At 39.7% G+C, this 25,782-nt stretch overlaps 1 protein-coding gene across 2 annotated transcripts in view; it reads right to left on the reverse strand.

Annotated features, from left to right (window-relative positions):
* The window catches only part of lyst (lysosomal trafficking regulator), a 298,945-nt gene that overhangs the window by 187,312 nt on the left and 85,851 nt on the right, over nucleotides 1-25,782 (reverse strand). For both annotated transcript variants that reach the window (XM_059645552.1, XM_048530826.2), the window contains exons 3-4: nucleotides 9,387-9,582; nucleotides 4,553-4,646 (exon numbers count right to left, since the gene is read on the reverse strand). In XM_059645552.1, coding sequence (XP_059501535.1) covers nucleotides 4,553-4,646; nucleotides 9,387-9,582 — 290 coding nt within the window. The remainder of the gene's footprint in view (nucleotides 1-4,552; nucleotides 4,647-9,386; nucleotides 9,583-25,782) is intronic.

Below are 25,782 nucleotides of genomic sequence, written 5' to 3' on the forward strand. Positions count from 1 at the left end.
TCTTTTTAATTACATTCAGACAAACCAGCCATTCCCCACTGGTCAGTTTAACACACAGTTCGAGCCAGAGAAGGTGCAGGTGGTACTAAATCACTGAATTTTGTGCTGATGGAAATCTGGACTGAACTTGTAGTTTCTGCATTTTTGGAGAGTTTTTTTTTTAAATTTAGTTTGCCAGATTTTTACTCTTGTTTTTAGCTGTGAGGTCTTTAGAGTGTTGCAGAATAGCCACTTGTTCCAGTGGTTTTATTGCATGCTCTCTGCCAGTGAGCTATGCAAGATCCTCAACTACATTAGGGATAACAGTATGCCAAGGGAGTGGCACTGTTGATAAGCCCCAGAGTTCATCTGGAGATGCTGTCCAACAGCAAGAGCTCAGCACTGGGTATCAGCCTAACTCCATCTTTGGGCCCATCAGGCACAACCTACAATAATTTGTTCCACACTGTGCAGAGGTTGAACGCACAGGTAATGGATCTAACCACCCTACAACTTGTCAACCAAGCTATTCATGGGCATGAAGACAGGACTGGTGGAGCCATCAATCTTTGGTATGACCACTAGGAATTTCTATTGTGGTAGTCAGGCTCAAGGGGAAGGAACATCACAGCAAAATGTAATGATGGAAAGCCCATAACTTTGAAATAAGAAAGGGGGAATTAGATAGATACTTGAATGGGAGTAAATGTTACAGGAAAGAGTAAGGAAGGGTGAGACCTAAATGTAGTTCTTTCAAAGAGACAGCATAGCCAACCAAGCCATTTGACCTTCTACCGTGCTGGATTATTCTACAATCTTTAACTCCTCCAAATCAGTAAGGTGTACACACACTCAGCTCTGAGACAAAGTGCCAGAGGTCGAGATCTGATTGCCCTTCAGTATGAGCCTGACAGCACATAGCTATTTGTCCACCTTTGGCTTCACTCTCCAGCTCCATGCGGGCACTGGCCAACTAAAGAACTAGAGGATCCAAAGCTCATTGCAAATGAAGAAGCCAGCATTAGAAGAATGCAACAAAATATAAAAAGCATGGTAGTTCTTGAATGTGAGCTAAAATGACTTCCTGTCAACAATAGAAGGCTCTAATTGAAAGAAAGGGAGCACAAATAATTTCACTGCTTGAAAGGCATTCTTTTTAAGCCAGGTCTCAAGCGAATGGGCTCAATTCCTGTACGAGCCGAGGTTACTATGATGGGCTCTCCTTCGAGCTCTCCCCTCACCTGAGGCTTGGTGAACCTGTGTAGTCTCCCAGTTATTCCCTAGGACTGAAGGGTTTGAGTTATAAGGAGAGGCTGATAGGCTGGGACTTTTTCACTGGAGTGCAGAAAGTTGAAGAGTGGCTTTATAGAGGTTTAAAAGATCATGACAGGCACAGATCAAGTATCTATTTCCCTAGGTGGGGGAGTTCAAAACTAGCGAGCATACTTTTAAACGTGAAAGGAAGGGGCCTGAGGGACAACGATTTCACACAAAGGGTGGCTCATATGTGGAATGTACTACCAGAGGAAGTGGCAGATGCAGGTATAGTTACAATATTTAAAAGACAGGTACACAACTTGCAAAGGTTTAGAGGGATATGGACCAACCGCAGCAAACAGGACTAGTTTAGTTTGGGAAACATGGTTGGAATGGACAAGTTGAAATAAAGGGTCCATTTCCATGCTGTATGACTCAATAACTCTAAGTAGTACTGCTGTTCAATTCAGTTCCTCATTATGGAAACAGAATTTGAACTTGCATTTATACTACTACCTTTTGGACCTTTATCGTCCTTATGTGTTTTGTGAAAGCTTTAAACAGATGCAATATTGCTTTTATAGTGTGCCTTTCATAACTTGAAAAGCATGTTTCTTAGCTGCTATGTTGGCAAAGAGGTTGGTAGTACAAACCTGATTCCCATAAATACGAGATTAGGCAGACGGTGACAAATCAGAGAATAACCTTGTACAGATGTCTAAAATGTAAATTATTCCAAATAAAATGTTCCCAATTCCAGTTTATCTCTTTATATTCCATAGGTTTTCAGTCCAATTAGTTTTTTTGATGCACTTATTCCAAAAACAGGACTCTTATAGCACATTCACTTCTTGTCATATAAATCAAGCCACTCTAGCGTGATATCTGTAATGGATGAATATGAATGCAAACTTTTGAATTACTGGAGGCTGTGATTCAACACGAAGAGCTTAAATTAAAGAGAATTTGTTGATGATAATTAAAGAGGAAAAGTACATGCATGATTAGGTTGTTTTGGTCAGTTAGCTAGACAGCTGGTTTACAATGCAGAGTAACACCAAAGTGTGGGTTTAGTTCTTGTACTGGCTGAGATTATCATGGTGGACTCTCACCATCAACCTCTCCCATCACCCGAGAAATGGTAACTGTCAGATTAAACTACCAGTCAGCTCTCTCTAATCAGGAGGCAGCCCTATGATCTAATAGGACTATGATGATTTTATTCAAGAAATAGGACTTTCTGGGAGTCTGTTCATTCAGTTAGCTGGCCAGCTGGTTAGCAATGCAAAGTGATGCCAAAAATTGGGTTCAATTCATAATGCCAATAACAAGGAGGCATAATTTTAATGTGGAAGGTAGGAGGCTCAGAGGGGATTTTTGAGGAAAAATATGTTTTTGCCAAGACAGTGGTGGGAGTCTGAAATGTACAGCCTTAGAGAGTAGTTGAGGCAGGAAACCTCAAACTTTAAGTAGTATTTGGACGCGCACTTGAAGAAACGTCATAAATTCAAGGTATACAGGCCTAGTTTATTTTTGGAAGTACAGATTTGATGGGAAAAGGGCATCTTCTCAACTGTATGATCCAAAGATTGTGGCAGCAGGTCAAAGAGCTGAGGTGATGAGTGACTGAAAAACAGGAGATGCAACAGGGCCTATGATTTCTCTCCTTGGCCCTGAATACAGTAGAAACAGGTTGTCTGAGAAATGCAGGAGATGCATTTGTAGCTCATGCTATAGTATGTGACAATGTAGCCTGAAAAGAAAGTGGGAAATGGTACCTGGATTCACTATACCAAAAATACACGAATGCATTGCTACCAGTAGTCAACAAACAAGCAAACTGACAATTCTTTAAAGTACATATACAAGGATTAGAAGAATAAAACAATTTAATGACAGACTCAAATCAATAGGCTTGCTCAATTTCTAGATGTATTTATGGTTTTTAGTTGGGTTTTAAAAGTCAGAGTTGACAATTATACTTAAATGGGTGACGTTCTTCAGAAGAATTATTTTTCAGCTGAAGTTTTCATCTATCATGTACAATTATAAAAATCACTTAAATCACTCTGTGAACATTCATTTCAGATTTTGAGCTATGTATCTGAAGTTAACTCAACCATTTCATTAGATTATTTGATGAATACCTTTTCCTTCAAGAACATGAAATTGAACCAAACTATTGTACACAACATTTTATAACTACTGTCTAAAAAAAGTCAATTCCTACTTCTAATTATTATTGTGTCCCAGCCTAACTTTATTTCTACGCAATTCTGAAGTCACCCCAAATAATTATGTCCATCAAAAACTGTGATTATTTCTTTAGTTTTGATTTATTATTACTAAATGTAGCAATAATGTTACATAAACAAAGAGTGCATTTTGTTTTATTAACTTGTTATCACACTAAAGAAATGCCTCATGGTCATTTATTGCGTTGTGAATAGAAAATAAATGGCAAGTATCCTCCTAGTCCATTTATTATGGATTACAGCTGAACTACCAAGCCAATGGAGTATTGGTAGCTTTTATCACAAATTTATTTAAGCGAGGGTTGTATTAAATACATACATTTGAGGCATATTCTCACTTTATGCACAAGAATGCATGCTTAACACTAGTAACATCACTAAGTTTGCGTAGTTTATCGACAAGCAAAAGAGCAATAATTTGTAATTAAGCGTAATGTTTGTCACATTGTTACAGATCCAACAGATTTCAAATTATTTAGCAATCTTGAGGCACTCTAGAAGTGCTTCCATCATAATCTCAGTTGTTGGGGTCTCAAATGGTTGCAAAACTTTTGTCTTTTTTTGAGACACAAGGTATTTCATACTTTCCGACTTGAATGAGAAATTTTGTTCAGATTGTAGGGTCCAATTTCCACTCTTTAGTAGAATATTGTTCTAACCACACTTGCAAATTAAGCATTTGATAGTGCCATGGATTCTTGCAGTAGTAAATCCAAAACAAAACTAAGTCCTCCCTACAATCCAGGTCTAAACAAATCAAATCTACTACATAAGAGAAAATCTGAACTTTTACCATAAATAAAGGATGAAAATCTATATGAAATTCATCTTACTTACATAGCAAAAAGCAGCTCCTTAAGTACATAACAGTCCAGTCACATCAAATCTGAATCGAGTAATTCCACCAAGGCATGCCAGTTTTTACTGTTACATATGACGTAGCTATTATGCTTTAAATGAATAAGCAAATCATAAAAAGGTATCTCCCAACGAGTATTTGTTGGCATTTCATAAACATGACTAGACACAATGCTCAAACAAATAGGAATAGTAAGACAGACCTTTCGGAGCTTTCTGTTCTTGAACAGGTATCTTCCAGACAAGAGGGAGAAGTGACAGGAGTAGAGTAAGTAATTCCTCTCTGCACGTTAATTCCTATCAAAAAACAGTAACCAATGGCATGAGCAATTAAACCTTATCCAAAGCAAGCTTCCAATCATTTGCCTGAAAAATTTCAAAGTCAGCCTGGAATCAGAAGCGATGCCTCAGGCATATCAACCAATCAAAATACGCAGCTGACATTTCACACTTGTGCGTGAACACTTCTAATAATAGCAACGCAGTTCAGACCTCTCAAATTAAAAGAATTCCTCACTGTGAAACGAAAAGAGACATCAAGTGAAAATTAAAAATAAATAATGTGCTCTGAAAACAAGGTTAAATATGAAACAGTGAAGTGGCTATTTTTGGACCTCCACGGTCTGCTGCTACTGAGGCTAATGACACAACACTGTTAAATACTTATTGGTTCATAGGTTACAACTTAGAATGCTATTTGGCCTATAATTTCTGTGCCAGCTCTCTGCAACAGTAATTCAACTCAACTACCTCTCAACTTTTTCTTGTAGCCCTGCAATTTTCTCCTCTTTAGTCGTTTATCCAAGTCTCTTCTTAATGTCACCATTTGCCAGATAATGTTGTATCTGCCACCTTCATATCTCGGTACATTTCAAAACCTCAATCCATAAAGAAGCTTCTTCTCGGTTTCCACTGGTTCCTTTGCCATTGATCTTAATTCAGCATTATCTAGTGCTCAGCCCTTCTGCCAATGGGTACTGCTTCTAATTGCACTTGCCTAATCGCCTCATAATTTTGAAATATGACACTAAACCTCCTCTCAAACTTCCCTTTCTTGGGGATAAAAACCAGGCTTTTGCAATCTATTTAATGAGGACCACATCACTAAAATTATTTTCATAAACCTTTTCTGTATGACCTCTATACCCTTCACATTCTTCCCAAAGTCAGTTATCCAGAATTGGATACAATACTCCAGGTGAGGCTGAAAGTCAGTATTAGAAAAGCTTATTATTAAACTCTCACTTTGGTAGTGCATGGACAGTATTTTACATACTACTAATGATTAGAAAAGAAAGGTGGACCCTAAATTAAAGTGCCATGCCAATGGCAACATAACTGGCACTGGTTTAACTGTTGCACACGTCTACAATTTTATGTTGGCTGAGCTTCAAACCTGTTGCCCTTAAATGGGCAATTAATACATAATTAAGGGCATCATCCTGTCATTGCTCAAATATAATGAGCATTGAGAGAGGCTTCCACACATAACGTGGCCAGACAGGTTTAGCCCTACAGACTATCCACTCTGTCAGTGAGAGCCCAACTTACCCCACCACAGTTGTTCTTCTTGTTTCTCACCATCACCCTGCAATTGGGGCCTGTCACTCAATGCTGACAAATATCTCAGACTTACCCAAATGTCCTAGATCCTGACTGAGGAAACCCTCTTTGGCCTACCCGCAGCACGTGCAGTGCCCACCATTCCCACCGGTACACAGAGTTGCCAACCAATGTTTGCCTAGTGCTTGGCTATACATCCCAGTTGTCATAGAAAAGGGGCCCACGTCAAATCTTGTTCAAGGCAAGGTGCCAACTTTTAACAAACAAACAGAGTGATAAGACTTTTGTCTCACTACCGGCAAGCCATCACAACTGTCTGACACAGATAGCCGAAACTCAGTGTGCCCCAAAGAAAGAAACAGGGAAACAGTGGTTGCAAAGAACATCACAGGAAAAAGGATTTTCAGCCAGTCAGCCAACACGATGGATGCTTGTAATTCAGTTAATTTCTCAGAATTAAAGGTATCCGCTAACTAAAGATGTCCTCCACCTTGTTATTGTTTTTTTTCAAGCATTTGATCATAGTCTCTGACAAATGAACTTCAACTTCCTTTTCTTTATTCTTTGATTTCTCCTCCTGATTCAACCAGTGTCTTGTGACCTTGTTATCAGACTGTCAGGAAAAATCCAAGGATGTACTTCCTGGAAAACCTCAGTTGCCTGATTTTTCACCAGCTTTTCCACCACGGTAGGCATCACTCCCACCTGTGATCCAGCAACATCACTACCAAGGATAAATTGTATTCCTGGAACCAAGAATTTCTCCATTACTACTACCACCACTTCATCACTTTCAACTGGACTTTCCAACATCACTTTATATAACGGAACCCTGCTCTTCTCACCATGAATTCCACATATTACCACCTTTTCTGGCAATACACCTTCTGAATTACATATCTCTTTATCTCTCAAAGGCTGACTTGCTCCTGTATCTCAAAATCTTAATTTCTTTAGTGCTCCTCCTGGCATACTTGAGTAGACTTACCCTAGCAAGTAAATTCTTTAAAGACATTTGGCAATTTAGTCTCATCCAACCCTAACTATGTTGCACACTCTGCTGCAGCTTTTTTAAGATTCCACTGTGCTTTCCTTTACCACTTTAACAAAACTCACTGGCTTATTCTTTTTTTCCTACATGCGTCTTCCCAATACTACCTCCACTGCCTCCACCACCAAGGCACAGTAGCAGCAGTGTAGTCAGCAAGTACTGTCAGCAAAACGCACTGCAGAAACTCACCAAGATTCTTTAGACAACACATTCCAAACCTACAAATACTACAACCTAAAGACAAGGACAATAGATACATGGGAACAAAACTATCTCCAAGTTCCTTTCTAATCCTGTTCCTTCACCATCACTAGGTCAAAATCCTGCAACTCCCTCCCTAACAGTATTGTGGGAAGACAGACACCAATTGGACAGAGAAGAGCACACCACCACCTTCAAGGACAGTTAGGAATAGGCAAAGAAGTCCTTATTTTCTTTCTGAAAAATGTTACTGAGAAGTCACAACAAATGTCAGTAATTCATGAAACTCTAAGGAAGAAAGTGCTTCTTTTGAAGATTCAGGATACTGCAAAAGAAGTTACCTGTTCCACAAATACGCACTCTCCAAGAAAGACACCCAAAAGAATAAAATTGCTCCAGTCACGTAGATAAGCAATTAGTGTTTGAGCAAGAATGACATCTTCCGTGATGGAAACCAAGAGATTAAAAGGTCCTCCAGTTTAAAACAGACCTACAAACCTCAGATTGTCAGGAAGAGAATCAAAGACAGCAGTCTACCAAGTCCAAAGAAAAAGCATTCTAGTACAATCGAGAAACCTCCAAATCTGAAGTTGCAAAGTTAGATTTTTTGAGGGTGGGAGTGTGGCATAGTGTAGTGGTAAATGAAATAATGCACACAAATGCACAATAATGAGGAAAATGCATGGAGAGAGATGTGAGACTGAAAGGGTTAATATTGACGACTATCAGAAACATCACCCACTATGATATCATATGGAACTTGTGGGTAGAATAGCTCAGAATCTCAGAGGAGCAAGATCTAACATACAGATCTTCCTCAGTCTCCATGCTAATGTCTAACAAATCAGCATCACTTGATATTCAATAAATAAACTACTTGGTCTTCAATTCAAGAGCCTCTTTTAATTAGGAAAGTGAGTGGATTTCTCAATCACACAAGTTCAAGCAGCATGCAGATCACTGCATTTAAACAATATAATAGCAAATTAGCACATGGTTAGGTGAAGAGTCTAAAACATTTACTGCCACATTAAAGTTAAAAAGGAATAGTTTTCAATTCTTGAGGAGTAGTTTCCTAAAGACATGAGGTTATGTAGGTCTCAAAGTTAGTTATGTTACCAAAAGGTCCGATCGCTATCATGGTGGATGCAAAAGGTAAAAATATACAGCCATAGAAATGTCAAAAAGTTACTGCACCCAGTTCTTATGGCATAAGTATTGCTGCTTTCTACTTGCAGACTGCATTTAAAGATGAAATACGGAAATCAATACTGCTGCTTAACCCTTTTCCAAAAAATGATGCTATGGTTTAAATTGATTACCCACAACTGATTGTTTGAGGATATTCCCAGGGTTTGGGTCAGTGGGTGAGGGCACTGGCGTGACCCATTGTGCTTTTTTAATCATCTCAGGAATTAGGTATTGACACCTCCTTAGACTAGAATGTGTCTTTTTATTCTTTCAAAACAACGCAAGAGTTTGAATCCATAGACTGAATCAGAAAACCTTACCGGTTACATTGTGCAACATTTTACTTTTAAAGTCACAGTTATCTACAGCACATAAAAAGGCCCTTCAGCTCATCAAATCTGAGCCCATCAAAAACAATAAACCCTTAATCTAATTGTTGTTCCCGTTACTCTTCTCACCAAGAAATTTTCACAAATAAATAAGATCACAAGATAAAGTAAAGGATAAGAGGCTGGATTGGATTACAAAGTCAAATCTGGCCAGAGCACCAGTTCTTATATTTCAGATTGAAGTTCGTTTTGATAATTCAATTGTTGTACTCCAATTGAAGCATTAATACAAACACCAAATTTTACTCATTAATACTTTGGGTAGCCAACAAGACATCCCCATTCATAAAAGGAGCCGAATAATATCTCTGATGAAGGGTCTAGGCCCAAAACGTCAGCTTTTGTGCTCCCGAGATGCTGCTTGGCCTGCTGTGTTCAACCGGCTTCACACTTTATTATCTAGGATTCTCCAGCATCTGCAGTTCCCATTATCACGATTAATATCATGGCTGGAATTTCTTACAATCAATAACTTAAGTTGCAATTACTAAACTTCACACATTTGAGATGATGTTCAAGTGCTAAATATATATATGAGGACTACATGTGACTTGATACAATTTCTAAGCTTGGTCTCGAAGTATGAATTATTGAGATAAATATGCAAGACATCCAATATTAGGAGGCTAACCAATTCAGCACCTGATCAATGATGGAATCCAAGGTACTAAGTAGTAGGTATCCTCGACCCTGAACTAGATATTCTCCCAGTGCGACCATGTGACTTTCTTCTTCCTCTTCCTTACACTCAGATCTCTGAGCCACAGCATTGCAAAGCCGGTGCACATCTGTCAGGAATTCCCGTGCCAACGTGTTACAGGCACTGCTCATGTCCGAGCTGTGGGAAGAAGAACGTTTCATAAGTAAACAACATCACAATCTCCTGTCAAAATACTAATTACCTCTTTGCTGTAGGTGAAAGACATCTCTTATAGTAATCACAAAAATGAAAATTTTCAACTTTTAACTTATTTTACAGATTGTAGATGATCAACATGTCAGTCTTTGAAGCATCTGCATCTAAATAAATGGAATTTCATAGTTCATGCGACTTAATTTCAGAAATTACATTTTAAAAAAGTTGCAATTTACCCTTGTTTTTACCTTGCTATCATATATACAATCATATAAGAAACTAATTTCAAAACAATAACGAATCAAAGTTAAACATTTCATTCTTCATGTTACCCAGGCTTCTTATTTAACTTGTTATTTGCAGCTACAAGCTCTCACACAGATCCTCATTTTTATTTGGAGCCAATTATTAAACTCTCCACCCCAAACCTCAATGATATGAAAAAACTAAGCTGCAGGCTCAGAAATGCCAAAATCACATGGCATCATGTGATATCACATGGACAATCTCTCCTCCAAAACAGGATGACAGACATACTGTTTCATTCATGCTTTATAACAAAAATAGACTGCAGCTCCCCTATAATGAAAGCATGACTGGAGCAAAGAAGCCTGTTTTAAAAGTATATTATGAAACTAATTTATACTGTATATTCTCAAACATACAATTCAGGCCAAAACACTAATTTAAAAAATAAACTTTAAAGCTTTGATACGCATCTTTTATCCAATATGTCCTAAAGTGATATTGGGGAGACCTAGTGGTATTATCGCTGGACTGTTAATCCAGAGGGCCAGATAACATCCTGGGGACCCAGGTTTAAAACCTGTCAAGGCAAGAATATCTAGAATAATGAATCTAATGATGACCATGATTCCACTGTCAAGTATCAGAAAAACTAAACTGGTTCACTAATGTCCTTTAAAGGAAGGAAACTGCCTTCCCTGCCTGGTTTGACCTACATGTGACAGCAGACCCACATCAATGTGGTTGACTCTGAACTGGCTTCTGGGCAATAACTGCTGCCTGGCCAGTGACACCCACATCCTGTTTATGAATAAAGGAAAAACATTTCAAAAAGCTATCAACAATACAAAAGTGAAATAACTACATCCCACATTAATAGATTCACTGTACCCTCACCAGACACAGACTGGGTTAAGGATAAATTTAATGAGCATATTATTAGGTTTTGTAACACTTCTCTTCGTCAACTAGGTACGAACACGTCACTGCACTTCATACGACTAGCTTTTACATCATATGACAGTAAACATTAACAAATGTATTAACTTGAGTGTCAAAAAACATTTGAGCTGACAAATACCTTTTCAAAACTCTACTAATCAGCTGCTAATAATAACAGTAATCAGCAAGACAATTATGTAGCAATGCAATTAGCTACTCTACCTCAACTCAAATGATATTTTGTCTCAAACATGCAGTCACACATACTGTGGTGTGGCTCCAAGGCCACCTCACAATAAAATCAAATCATACACAATTCCAAAAGTGGGTTGACTATAGCAGGGAGCATTTGAAATGCCACTTCATACCAAGCCATGGTTCAAGTGCTGGAAACTAGGTTTCGAATGGCTGGGGATACAATGGTCTGAGGGGCCTCTTTCTGAAGTGTAAAACCAAGGCTCCTAACTGATTGTGATTCCACCTTCAACTAACATTTACAAGAACACGAGTTCAAATTATCAAGAGATAATGGGAACCGCAGATACTGGAGAATCCGAGATAACAAAGTGTGGAGCTGGATGAACACAGCAGGCCAAGCAGCATCTTAGGAGCACAAAAGCTGACGTTTCAGGCCTAGACCCTTCATCCGAAAAGGGGGATAAGGGGAGGATTCTGAAATAAATAGGGAGAGAGGGGGAGGCAGATCGAAGATGGATAGAGGAGAAGATAGGTGGAGAGGAGAAGATAGGTGGAGAGGAGAGCATAGGTAGGGAAGTGGGGAGGGGATAGATCAGTCCGGGAAGGACGGGCAGGTCAAGGAGGCGGGATGAGGTTAGTAGATAGGAAATGGAGGCGCAGCTTCAGGTGAGAGGAAGAACAGGTTAGGGAGGCGGGGACGAGCTGGGCTGGTTTTGCGATGCAGTGGGGGAGGGGAGATTTTTGAAGCTGGTGAAATCCACATTGATACCATTGGGCTGCAGGGTTCCCAAGCGGAATGTGAGTTGCTGTTCCGGCATATTATCAACGTTTCCCAATTTATCTCATTGACAATAGGGATACCTCACAGTTCAGCTAAACAGAGATGTTTTTTGAAGCACACAAGGCCAAGAGTGAGGAGCTAAAGGAATGGAAAGGTTATTCCTCCACGTTTTGAGGATCAGAAACTTGTTTCATCACTATCAATAATAATAATTAACTAAAAGAGCTTAGATAAGTCATAACCAGAAACAGCAGGAATGCTTCAAGTCATAAATGTATTTTCTTGGCCTGCATGTCCCTTCTCTTTCCTCTCCAAAGCTCTGAAAGTTTTCTCACCTCCCAAGACTGTTCCAATCTTTCAAGGGCATACATGTTGAATCTTGCCACGAAGCCTAGCTTCTGCCACAGTGCAGAAATAGTTCTAATCAAAATCACAACCACCTTATGAGCTATCACAAAGATAAACATTCTCACTTAGGCCCACCTGAATTGGCATCATCTTCCTCTCTGCCTTCATTATTCAAGTGAACACTTCTCACCTGGTTACATTCTTATCTAATTACTGCCAAAAATCCACTTTCCACGGCTTCTTTTCCAACCTTTCAAGATGGCAGTGGAGTAGTAGGATTGCGCACAGCGTCTTGCCCGGGGCTCATCCATTCCTTCTGTTTCTTTTCATCTTTAACTTTTGCTCCTTTCCTTTCCCTTTTTTCTTCTTTTCCTTTTGTTTTCTGTGCTGTGGTGGGCTGGTTGGCAGTATCGGTGAGGGAGCAAACACTGGACCAATGCAGAATGGTGGGTGCAGCTTCTCAGGTGAGTCAAGGCGGCAGGAAAGCCCCTCCAGCAATCAGGGGTGACGGCACTGGCAGCAGTGGACTCTTCAAGATGGTGATACTTGCAGTCAAAGCAGGACTCTTGTTGCAGCAAAGCCAGGAACTCCTGGTTGCATTGGGTTCAAAACAGGGACTCCTGGCGCTGGCATGGCCGCAGCATGTTATGCCCAAAGTAGGGATTCCTAGCATCAGAACCAGGGACACCTGATGGCAGTCATAGCAGGCCTGCAGCAGGGACTTCTGGTTGCAGGTTAAGTGCAGGGTCAGCAAGATGGGCCCAGGCAAGAGATGGTACCTAAAGCATGGCAACTTCTACACTGGTGGCTCCTCCACAGATGATGGCAAAGCAGTGAAGATATCTCTTTCTGTAGTGATTAGAACCAGGGAGACCTCACTGATTACAAGAAACTTGAGTGGGGCTGTTAACCCTGGCTGACCAGAAAGCCCTGGCTGACCAATAAAACATGGGATTTAGAACCTCCTTAGTTCAAAGGACTGACTCTGAGCTCGCTGGCCACATCCAGTGCACAAATAAATAAAGTGTGACTTGGTAGTGGGATACTGGCCTCTGTGCAGTTATTTCACTTTCAGTTACTTGTGACTATATGCCAGTGTGGACTGAGTTAGAAAGACTGTTATTCTGAACATTTTATTCCTCAATCTTTCCAATTTATTCTTATGATCTGTAATGCTGGACTTTACTTTTATTTTTCTAATCTTATCTCCCTTGAGGATTTAAGAATCTATACCCAAGTATCTTTTGTACCTACGATGGTGCCGTAATGTGGCCACTTGTAAACCTTTCACTGTATTCATTTGAGTGTGTGACAATAAAGCTAATTCAATACTCCGACATTACAAATAGTGTACCCCCAAAGCTTGATCGTGGACCCCATGCCATCTATATGCCATCATTTATAACAGATGTGCTACGTTTCACCATAATCGAATTCCTCCACTGCTAAATTATCAGCCTGTTCATACAAACCTTAGCCATGTATGAGAAAAATTTCCTCCAACTGAATAATGGGAAGACAAAACCAATGTCTTCACTCCCTTTTTCCAAAGTCCACTCTCTCTGTCGAATTTATCCTTTGCTCTGACAATAGTCAGATTAAGCCAATCCATTTGCAACCTTGATACCACATAGTTACAGCATTTGTGCCATAGGCAAGATGTACTATAGAACGTGTCAAGGCTCCTTTGACAGCACCTACCAGACCAACTGCCCCTACCACTTAGAAGGACAACGGCAACAGGTACACCAGAATATCACCACCTGGAAGTCCCTAACAAGCCCCTGACTTACTTCACTTAGGAGTACATCAATTGAAATGTACTAAGGTTGATCAAAACTGGAACTTCCTAATTACACAAGCTCCACATCTGATGAGTTGCAGCGTTTCAATCAGCTGTTCACCACTACGTTCTCAAAGGCAATCAGGGAACAAACAACAGCCGTGCCAGCAATGTTTAGATACCACAAAAACACAGTATTAGAATCCCAATCCAGTCAATTAACACACCACTAACATACTCTCAACCATGTGCCAATGTCAACTATCTGCAAAGTGATTAAAAAAAGTCATTAAAGGTAAAACATATCGACTGCAGTCAATGACAATGACAATCTACTAAAACTTACGTAGTAATAACATGCTCACCTTAAAACATTTCTGTTCAAACAAGACTAATATGGCAAAAAACCTTCAAACAAGTGCAGCAATAATTAATTTTTTCAATACACTGTGCTTATAGGTTAGCAAGAAAAGCTCTTAGCTCACTTATGCTGTGTCGAAGTATTGGAGTGCAGTCCTGCAGGAGGATCACCGAGCCCAAAACATTAACCCTGATGTCTCACCACATAATCAGTAAATAGTAGTTCTTCCGAAATTAAGGACTATGCCCTAACTTGTACAATATCCACTTCACCCCATAGGGACGGACAGGCTAGCCTACTCCTGGTTAAGCACTTTTCATCTTCAAATTCTTGTCCTTGTTTTGTGATTCCTCCATGATCTCACTCTGTCTACTTTATAATTGCCTCCAGCTTTACAACCCACTATAATATCTATACCCCTGCAATGGTGATCTCTTGAGAATCCTCGATTTTAATCTCTCAACTGTCTTCATCGGAGTGTGAAAGAATGAGAGGAGATCTTAGTGAAACAGTTAAAATCCTGAGGAAATTTAAATGCATTGAAAGGAGGTCTCCCCTTGTGGAAGAGACTAGATCTAGGGGAGGCAGTTTCTTTGAGACAGCTGTCATTTAAGACAGATATAGAACTATAAAAAGTTTGTGTAGACAGAAGCCATTTAACTCATGGTATTTTTCTGTACACAAAATATCTGGTTTTCCGAGTATTTTCACTGGTCTTGATTTGCCTTCAGTATCATGCCCAGGATAACCATTAAAACATTTTCTTTGCATAAATGCAACTTGTATTGTCCTATATTTTATTAAGTTCAAATAATTGAGTTATCCCTTATTTGAACACTCTGACCTTCAATGATGTATTGAATAATATGCCAACTAACATTATTTTTGCTTCAAACTTTTAGCAGAATTTAATTAAAAAATTAAACTTATAATTTATATAGTTACAGTAGAGATTTTTCCATCTTGGTTAGTCAAAGCAAATTGCAATCAAAATATTCAGCTATAACAAAATGTGTTGGAGAAACTTAGGCAGCATTTGTAAAGGCAGTTAACAATTTCTTCAGAAAATGTTCAGTTGTTTTGTAAATAATTTTTAGGCAGTGTGTTTTTTCTATGACAACACGTATCCATTGTAGGAGCTGTGCAACTCTTAGCTATGCTGGTAGTTCTCCTATAACATGATAGTTGCATTCTTGTGTGACCTCATGCTATAGAAAATCGCATTACAGGGAAACTGCTATACCTGTACAGCAGAAAGTTTGCGTTATCCAAACAGCGTCCACTATTCATCAATCACATTACAGCCAATTTGCGTTGTCAAACACTCATTATAGCAGCATTATTTGTGTTTCAAAAGTTCAAACCAACTTTTAAAAGTCCAAGTTTCTGTAACCTTGTTTTCAATGAAGCTATAGCAAAGTTGTTAAACTTGAAAGGGTTCAGAAAAGATTTACACTGATGTTGCTAGGCTTGGAGGACTTGAGCTATATGGAGAGGCTGAATAGGTGGGTTTTTGTTTCCCTTGTAACAGAGGTGGCTGAGGGATGACTTCGAGACTTATAAAATCATGAGGGGCATGGATAGGGCTAATAGCCAAGTCTTTGTGGGGAGTGCATATATGGGAACAGCTCCAAAGGAAGTGGTGGACGCGGGTACAATTACAGCATTTAAAAGGTTGATATAGATGGTTATGAGTAGGAAAGATTTAGAGGGATATGGGCCAAATGCTGACAAGTTAGACTAAGTCAGATTGGGGTATCTGGTCGATGCAGATGAGTTGGACTGAAGGGCCTGTTTCTGTGCTGTTATAACTCTATGACCCCAAGTCCACTATCAGGATTCTTCCTGAATTTGAAGAACATTCAATCATCAAAAAATTGTATCGTCATTGTACAGATAATTGACAAAAACAGAATCTGCATTTATTCCAAAGGAGCTCAGTTCCTCTCGAGACTTGCAAAAGACATTAACCATTTCACGAACAGCGACTGAATTAAAAACTATGGCCAGACAGACGTGTTTCATTTTTTGCCACACTTCATCTTTTAAAGTAGTTATCTAATTCTCTTTCTTTAAAAAAAGCTAATAATGGGCCAAGATGGAGAATTTCACATTCTAGTCATTGATAATGAAACACTTTCTAACATCTAATAATTCTGAGTGATATCACATTTATACTCCCATAACTCCCAACATACTGGTCTGTGAGAAATAACTGTCCCAACGACAGTCCTGCAATATAAATTATCCAGCTAGCAACACCTTACATTTCTCTGCTTCAGTGAAAAAATTTAAATTCTAAATTCTAAAGTCTGTCTGGACACAATGCTCACATTTCTCTGTGGTATGTGCTCAAGTTTGCAGCAGGATTTAAAGCCATGAACCTAAGAGTTAGAATTATGGCCACAAGAACCAAGTTGACATTAAAAAATGACACAGACAAAATACAGTCAGTGCTGGAAATCTGAGGCAAATACATACAGAGCGCTCGAGAAACTCAACTAGTCCACGAGCATCTGTAGACAGAGAAATAGAGTGGACAGAGAAAGACAGTCTATGTTTCAAGTCCACTACGATTCTTCTTCAGAATAAAAGGTGTTGGAAAACAGTTTTTTTTTATATTTAAGTTTGGTAAAAGGCAGAGAAGAAAGAGGGCAGATGGTATAAAACCAAATGGCCAGAGGAACTCAGAGTCTGGCAGCATTTGTAGGGAGTAAACAGAGTTAGGGTGTCAAATCTAGTGACCCTTCATCAGGAATGGTCCGTTTATTTTCAAGAAAATTGTATAGTTTAATTCAAAGGGTGGCAGATGTTTCGAACTCTCTTCCAGAAATAATAGATGTTGAATCAGTTGTTAATTTAAATCAGAGATAGATGTGTTTTTGTTAAACAAAGGTATTTAGAGATATGGGCCAAAAGCAGGTACATGGAGATAGGCCACAGATCAGTCATTATCTTATCAAATGGTGAGACAGGATGAAGGGCCTGAATTGACCACTCCTGTTATTGTGTTCCTATGTACAAAGGCCCATTAGAAAAGACAAAGTGGTCGTTAATTGTGGAGAAAGTAAACAGGATACAAATTGGTGTAAAGGGAGAGGATTACTCTTTTCTATAGGTACAAAATAAATTGAACATGCACATGGCAGAGCTGGCGAAGCAGCACCAGGGGTGGTGAGAATTTAAGAAAAATAGAGGACAAAACATTATGCTGTCAGTTTGTGAAGTTATTGAATTTAAATGTTGAGACCTTAAGACTGTACAGTGCCTAAACAGAAAATGAGGTGTTGCTCCTCGAGTTTGCATTGTGCTTCACTGCAACACTGGGGCAGACCCAAAACAGAAACGTTAGCAAAAAAGCAAGGTGGTTTATTCAAACGGCAAGCAACTGGGAGTCAGAGCCATTCTTATGGAAAGAGCAGATTAATATAGCTCTAAAAACATACTATGTCAAAACGGCATAGGCGACAGTGCACAGCCAGTGAAATGGAAGAAATAAATTTATTTCATAGTTAACAGGATTATTGAAGGGCAGAGACGAGCAATCAGATGAAAGTTTAATTGTGCAAGGCAATTATTTCAAATATTTTACTCAAAACAAAACAAAACTGTCCCCATTGGTATGTACACATTTCTTTTGCAAATTATATTGCGTTTTGCTATCCTTCAAGATCATGATCAACAGCAATACATAGAAAACCGGAGAGTTGAGGGGTTGGGGAATATGCAAATAAGCCTCCAAAGTACACTGCAATGTAACAGCATCAGAATAATATGTAAGTGAAACTGTGATAGAAGGCTGGAACTAAAGTAGCTATGACAGAAATATCTGCTTCAAGATCCTCATATCTTTCACACATTCGTAGACTCTGCTGTTGACAATGGAAACAGACCTTTTGGTCCAACTCGTCCATGCTAAGCAGGCATCCTAAATTAATCAAGTCCCATTTACCAGTATTTGGCCCATATCCCTCTAAACCCTTCTTATTCATATACCCATCCAGATGCCTTTTAAATGTTGTCACTGTACCAGCCTCCAACACTTCTTCTGGCAGCTCATTGCATATACACACCACCCTTGGCTTGAAAACACTGTCCCTTAGTTCCCTTTTATATCTTTCCACTCTCACCTTAACCTACTCCCTCCAGTTTTGGGCTCTGCTACACTGGGGAAAGGCCCTTGGCTATTCACGCTATCTATGCCCCTCATGATTTTATGAACTTCTATAAAGGTCACCCCTCAGCCTCCGACACTCCAAAGCTCAAACACTTCAACCCTGGCGACATCCTTATAAATCTTTTCTAAACCCTTTCAAGTTTAACAACATCTTTCCCATAGCAGGGAGACCAGAATTGCACACAGCATTCCAAAAGCAGCATAATCAATGTCCTGTACAGCCACAACACGACCTCCCAACTCCTATACTGTAGATCCATAGAACTCTTACAACGAACAATCCGGCTATTTGGCCCAACAAACCCACACCAAAAGCATTCCACTCAGATTCACTTCCTTACCTTATCCGTGTAACCCTGCATTTCCCGTGGCTAATCATCTAACCTACACATCCTTGGACAATATGGGCAATTTAGCACGGCCAATCCACCAAGCCCGCACATCTCTGGACTGTGGGAAGGAATGGGAACAAACCCACACAAACACAAGGAGGTAATGCAAACTCCACACAGATAGTCACCTGAAGCTGGAATTGAATCTGGGTCCCTGGCTTTGTGAGACAGAAGTGCTAACTACTAAGCCACCAGACCTCTCAATGCACTGACTAATATGGGCAAGCATACCAATACCTTCTTCACTGTCCTGTCTACTAGCAACTCTATTTTCAAGGAACTATGAACCTGCACTGCAAAATTTTTTTGAGCAACACTCTGCAAGGCCTTGCCATTAAGTGTATAGGTCCTGCTCTGATTTGCCTTTCCAAAATGCAACCCCTCAGATTTATCTAAATTAAATTGTATTGCAACTCCTCAGCCACTGGCCCATCCGATCACGGTCCTGTTGTACTCCGAGGTAACGTTCTTGGCTGTCCACCACACCACCAATTTTGGTGTTTTGCAAACTTACTAAACCATACCTTCTATGGCCACATCCAAATCAATTATACAAATGACAAAAAGCAGTGGACTCAGCACCAGTCTTTGTGGCACATCACTGGTCACAGGCCTCCACAGTAACCCAGCTCCTCCTCCACCACCACCACTAGTCTCCTACCTTCAAACCAGTTATGTATCCACCTGGCTAGTTCTCTCTGCATTCCATGTGATCTAACCTTGCTAACCAGTCTACCACATGAAACCTCATCGAACACTTACTGAAGTCCATACTGATCACATCCACCACTCTGTGTTCATCAATCCTCTTTGTTACTTCTTCAAAAACTCAATTAAGTTAGTGAGGCATGATTACCAACGCATAAAGCCATGTTGGCTACCCTAAATCAGTCCTTGCCTTTCCAAATACATGCAAATCCTGTCCTTCAGGATCCCCTCCAACAATTTAACCACCACTAATGTCAGACTCACCTGTCTATAGTTCCCTGACTTTTCCTTACCACCCTTCATACTTAGTAGCAACATATTAGTTCAGTGTTTCTTGATGAATACAGCATATTGAGATTCTCGTAGGAGCTCTTCAGTCAACGGGAAAGGGCAACTAAAGAGAATTTAAATAACGATATTCTCGGTGGCATCAAGGACAGTCAAGACAATTGGTTTCATCTCCTTTCCTGTAGATCACAGTTATGGCATCTCAGAGGTCCACTGGCATGCTCATCTTAAAATGCTCCTTCAAATGACTGCTCACTGCCTCGCCTTGATGAGTGTCACACCGTTCCTGGTTCTCAGTGGGATAGGTCCTTGAGTACTTTAGTTGTAGATAATCTTGACTGTGCAGAAGAATCTACGGGAAATGATGGCTATCAATGGATTTCCTCCACTCTTTCCACAACACCATCTGTTTATCGGGTCAAGTTTTTTTTCCCCTGTTGGACCTCTGCCTTCACTCATCTGTAGACATGCTTTCTTTCTTTCTAGTTTAAATGGTGCTCCTCATTTGGTGTAGGTTGTGGAATGTCCCTTAATTAAATAACAGTTTTTTTGGGATACTAACGGCACATTGTTCAACTGAACAGCATGCAGGAAAAACTCGCCAGCTGATCAGCATACTAGGAATTGGATCAGGCCAGACAGACAGATATGCAAACCAATTATCTTGATTGATTATAGTAGTAGGTATTATGAGACAGTGGAACAGAGATATTAAGCCAGGAAGCTTGGAGCATTCACTGCCAAATTAGATCAAGCCTTGATTGACTACTGAATAGGCGATACTGCAAGGCTTCGGTTGGAACAATATGTCAGAGTTTCAGTAGGACTGTTCTGAGACAGACCAGTTCCTACAGTCAGCTCAGAGAAATTACAATATCCAACACTGTCTTTTGTAACTCCCTTCCTAGGACAGAAACTCAACTTACATGGACTAACTGGATTAATTATGTTTATTACATTGTTATATAAAACTATTATTACTAAGTGATAGTACTTTGGAATAACCAGGATAACTATTTAAAAAGAGCCATTAAAATCAGAGAAGTCTCTCACACACTCCAATGAGAACACAGGCACCAAAAAGCAGGAATCTTAGAAGCAGGAAGAACAGCTTCAACTTCAATTTGACCAGCTGTAATTGGGTTAGTATAAACTTCTTTATCATGTTGTGCTTCCAAAGTAAATGTAAACCAGTGTAAGGGCATAGGCACTTAAGAACTGGAAAGTTACTTGAATAATTAGGGGGAAAGATAGGTTTTCAGAATTGCATATAGCTCTTCTGTTTAATGATAATAAATTGTGTCTCATTACTAGCATAAAATGAGTTTCACTACATAAGTAGATCAGACATACACAAAATGCCGACAACAATGGGAATACCTTGCAGTTCTGATTTAGTAACTCCTGGATCTCCTGGTCAATCTTGTCAAACCTGCTCTGATGTTCCTTGGCAGAAATCGCCTCATCAATGCTGGTGATAATGAATTTGAGGGTAGACTGGGGGTGTCAACTTTCTGTGGTGCCTGTTCATTGAATATCACCAGTTTGGGTGTGCAGCACTGACTAAGTAAGTCATCCATCGAAGAATCCTTGCGTCCAGTGAACTTTTGTTGTTGTTTTTGGACCAGGATGATCAAGATAGAAGATCAAGTGGGGCAATCAGTCCAGGAGTCATCACTTCCTGCCATGACACAAGTGATACGAATATCCTTGCAGTCCTGCGCTCAAATAATTGCTTAATCAATCAGGTACCAATGTCTGGATAGGGAGTGTTTCAATGAGGTCAAAACAGGGATTAGTTATGTCAAGCAATGGAGAATCACAAATGTTATGACACAAAGAGGCCATTTGCCCACATGTGAACTGGGTCTCCAAAGCAACATGACTTAACGTTTTTGTCCTGCCTCTCCCACATATCCCTTGTATTTATTGCACATTATTTAAATACAATTGTTCAATGTCCTGTAGCACACCTCAACTGAACATGCCTCCAATGCAGCACATTTCAGGACTGATACACTGAAAACATTTTTCTCATCTTGCATTTGCTTCTTTGCAAATCATATTTTGCCATCTTATTCTTGAACCTTCAACAAGTGGGATAATTTTCCCCATCTCTACTCTATCCCATGATTTTTGGAAACTTCTATTAGAAAGCCTCATTGTCTTCTCTCTCCAAGTCCTAAACTCTCACATCTACCCTCATAACTGAAGTATATCATCACTCATGCTCATCTGCATTCTCTCCAAAGTGTTAATATACTTCTTGCAGCATGGTACCCAAAACTGTCCACACTATTCTAGATGACATTTAATTGTTAAACCTCTTCTACAAATTCAGCATCACTTCCTTGATCTTGCAATCTCTGCCCCTGTTAATGAAGTCCATGATATTGTATGCTTTATTACCTACTGTCTCTATTTGTCCTGCCATCTTTAATTATCTGGTTCCTCAGCAGCCTTTAGAATTGCACCCTCATATGATCTATCAAAATGCATCATTTCACACTTCTCTGTAAAGAACTTCATCTGCCAAATAGCCACTGCACCAACTTGTCTCGGCCCTTTTTGAGGTTCTACACTGTCCTTCTTACAGCTTACACTACCAAGTTTCCTATCATCTGCAAACTGTGAAGTTGTTTCCAGCACACTAAGTTCTATAATAAATATCATGAAAAGCAAAGGGCTCCATACAGACCACTGGGGAACTACACTACAGCTTTCCTTCAGCCCAGAAAATATATCCTATCATTCGCACAAGTGGGTCAGCACAATACAAAATTGGCTAAGCATGTTGATACACAAACGCTACTACTCCTGGAATCACAAAAGGTGAAGAGTTAATCAAATAACTTGAGATTCCCAACTTTCCTACATGAACAACTCGGGTTAACAGAAAACACCGACAAAGTTTCTGTGCTTAAAAATAAACTATTAGTTATTACAAAGAAATCAATTCTAACCAGAGGCAAACAAAACTATGGATTATCAACATGTAACCCTACCAGCTGAAATTCTATCCCTCTATGTGTGTGTATATTATATACAAATTATATACAACACACACACACACACACACACACACACACACAGACAAACAAACCATGTGTGATGTCATGGGTGGAGGGAAATACTCTGGAGAAACTCAATTAAAATAGCACCAAGCAACAAGATTCAATGAGGAAGCCCTTTTGCTTCTAAGATCTTTCAATCTTCAACCTCCTGACTTCCAGATTCAAATCGGTGAAGTCACAGGCCAGTTGAAACACTAATCATACAGACTTTCAGTCACTGGTTAGAGGCAACAGGTTTCAGCAACCAGTGGGGGTAATAGCTAGCTTTTCTGCAGATTTTCATTACTTCTCTGCAAAGAGAGCGCGAGAGCCACGGATCTTGCCTTTCTCGCAGCCTGAAGATTTCTAGACCTGTATTGTCCATATACACTACGTTCACCTCCTGAGGAGTCATAATTGTTATGACGGCAATTTATTTTCATAACTGGTCCATCTTGCACAAATCAATCAGCAACATGTCACTTCGTCAGCATGGATATCTATAGGGGAAATCATATTTAAGTAACTTGCTGGAGGTTTTGAAGAGGTAGTAAAAGAGTTCAATGAGAACAGTGCTGTTGATGTGGTGCGTATGGACTTCCGTAAGACACTGAAGCAATGCCAAACAAACTTTTAAGTTATAGCTAATGAAATAGAAGAAACAGTAGCACAATAGCAAGGTGGATACTTTAAATATCACACATTTTTTATTTTGAATAGTGGACTGATTTCTCTGCACAACTGGTCCTGATTACACAAACTAATCAGCAATCCGTCAAAGTGAGTGACAGCAAGAGCACACGGCACATATTTTAAACATTTCTTCCTCGTTGTTTGAGCAAAATAACAGTGTGCACAACTCTCGGTGAGCTCCAGTAAGTTGTCTGTAAAAGAATTAACAACTACTTCCACAGATAACAAGGTGTAGAGCTGGATGAACACAGCAGGCCAAGCAGCATCACAGAATCAGTAAGGCTGACGTTTCGGGCCCATGAAGGGTGTGGGCCCGAAATGTCAGCCTTCCTGATTCTATGAAGGTGTTTGGCCTGTGTGCATCCAGGTCTACACCTGTATCTCAGATTCTCCAGTATCTGCAGTTCCTATTATCTCTGATACAACTACTTCCACAGTCCAATTAAAAATAGTCCTTTGTCCATTTCAGCCCACAATCCAAAATAAAGAAAAATAAAACAGATGTGCTCTTTAACATATCCACCTCACGACTGTTCTTTCTATTCTATTAACTATAACTTTCTCAAGTTGTTGATAACTTTTCAAATGTTCTGGTCCAGTGACCCCACAGAAATGTTAACTCTGCTTTCCCTCCACATGGGAGTTGATTCTTTTTTCAAGTGGTTTATTCATTTTTTGAGCCATGTATCATTCATGGCAGTAAAGTCAATGTTATAGTGCCAAAGTTCTTGGGCTGTGGCAGCAAAGCCTCATTTAGATCTGTCACTGCTGGGGCTGGCCATAAGAGTCCTGGTGTTTCAGATCAAAAATTGATTTTGAAGAGTCAGAAGGTGTCCTTGTGCAAGTTCCTTCAAAGTGGAATAACCACCCGCACACAAATAACCATAATGTCCTGGCAGAGCAAGGTCTTCATTCAACAGAAGGGACGCCAAGATTACTGGTGTCAAAGTCCACCTCACAGTCAGGGAGAATCCCACTGAATTGTTGTCCCTGACCTCCCCTTCATCACAAGAGTCATAGCATCACCAGTATAGAATGAACGTTCTGGTGAAGGTGTTGCCAAGTTTGGTTAAGGGAAGAATGTTGGCCAGAATAAGAGAATAATTCCCCTATTTTCTTTAAATAAGATTTTCAACCTCCAACTGAACATCCCTTGGTTTAAATTACCAAATAGATTCAGAACTCAAGTCTTCATTTGAGGTTGGGTCAAACTTGCAATACTAACACAGAATGTAAAAATGAGAGAACAAGCAACATCTTCCTTTGATTTTAAAAACACTTCAGATACCACAAGGTTTACACTAGACAATGTGGCTAAACTTTGTAATGAACTAGAATTACCTGCCACCAGAAATATATTTATCATATAACAGAACTGAAATTTAATTAGACTCTGAGAAAAAACATGTAGGATGTTTTTTCTAAACAATAATGCTCCAACAACACTAAGTTAGGGACATGTCATATGTTGGTGGAGGACTCCGGACCAAAATACAAACAACATCAGCTCATATGGACCCTGGAATCTGCGGTTAGACTTATTATAGGCACAGAGGAAAAAAGACAGAGGCCACTTCTTGGTATTGCCACTGGATCACAAATGGTATTTTCAGAAAGAACTACTGAAGTGAGAACACTATGTTGCCACCATGAGAGGACAGGGGGAGAGGGGGAAGAGAGGGATCTCGACAGCAGGGGAGCTTTATCAGTTTTATGCTTTGTTAGAACTGTCCAGGTTGCACAAATAGGGAAGATATTGCAGATTAAGAAAAACACTTTAAAGAGAGAAAAAACCCAAAAGAACTATGGATGCTGTACATCAGGAACAAAAATAGAAGTTGCTGGAAAAGGTCTGGCAGCATCCGAGAAGACATAATCAGAGTTAACGTTTTGGGTCCAGTGATCCTTCCTTTAAAAAACAGTTTTGACATTATAAACCTTTTTTCTTAGGATTTCCATTAAAATTATTTACATGCAACATTAAAAGCGGAGTCTTGGAACAGCAAGTTGCTTGGCGAGGAGCAAGTGCTTTTTCATTTTGTTTCATATATCAACAAAGGTAATGCATTCTTCACCACCCTGTCTACCTTGTGATGCAAGGAACCAGCCAACTGGCCCAGTTGATCAAGAATCTGTTGTACTCTTAGATAACCTTCTTCACTGTTCGCTAAACCACCAATTTTGATATCATCCACAAACGTACTATGCTTCC

Source organism: Stegostoma tigrinum, chromosome 4, assembly GCF_030684315.1.
Source record: "Stegostoma tigrinum isolate sSteTig4 chromosome 4, sSteTig4.hap1, whole genome shotgun sequence".
Classification (NCBI taxonomy): domain Eukaryota; kingdom Metazoa; phylum Chordata; class Chondrichthyes; order Orectolobiformes; family Stegostomatidae; genus Stegostoma; species Stegostoma tigrinum.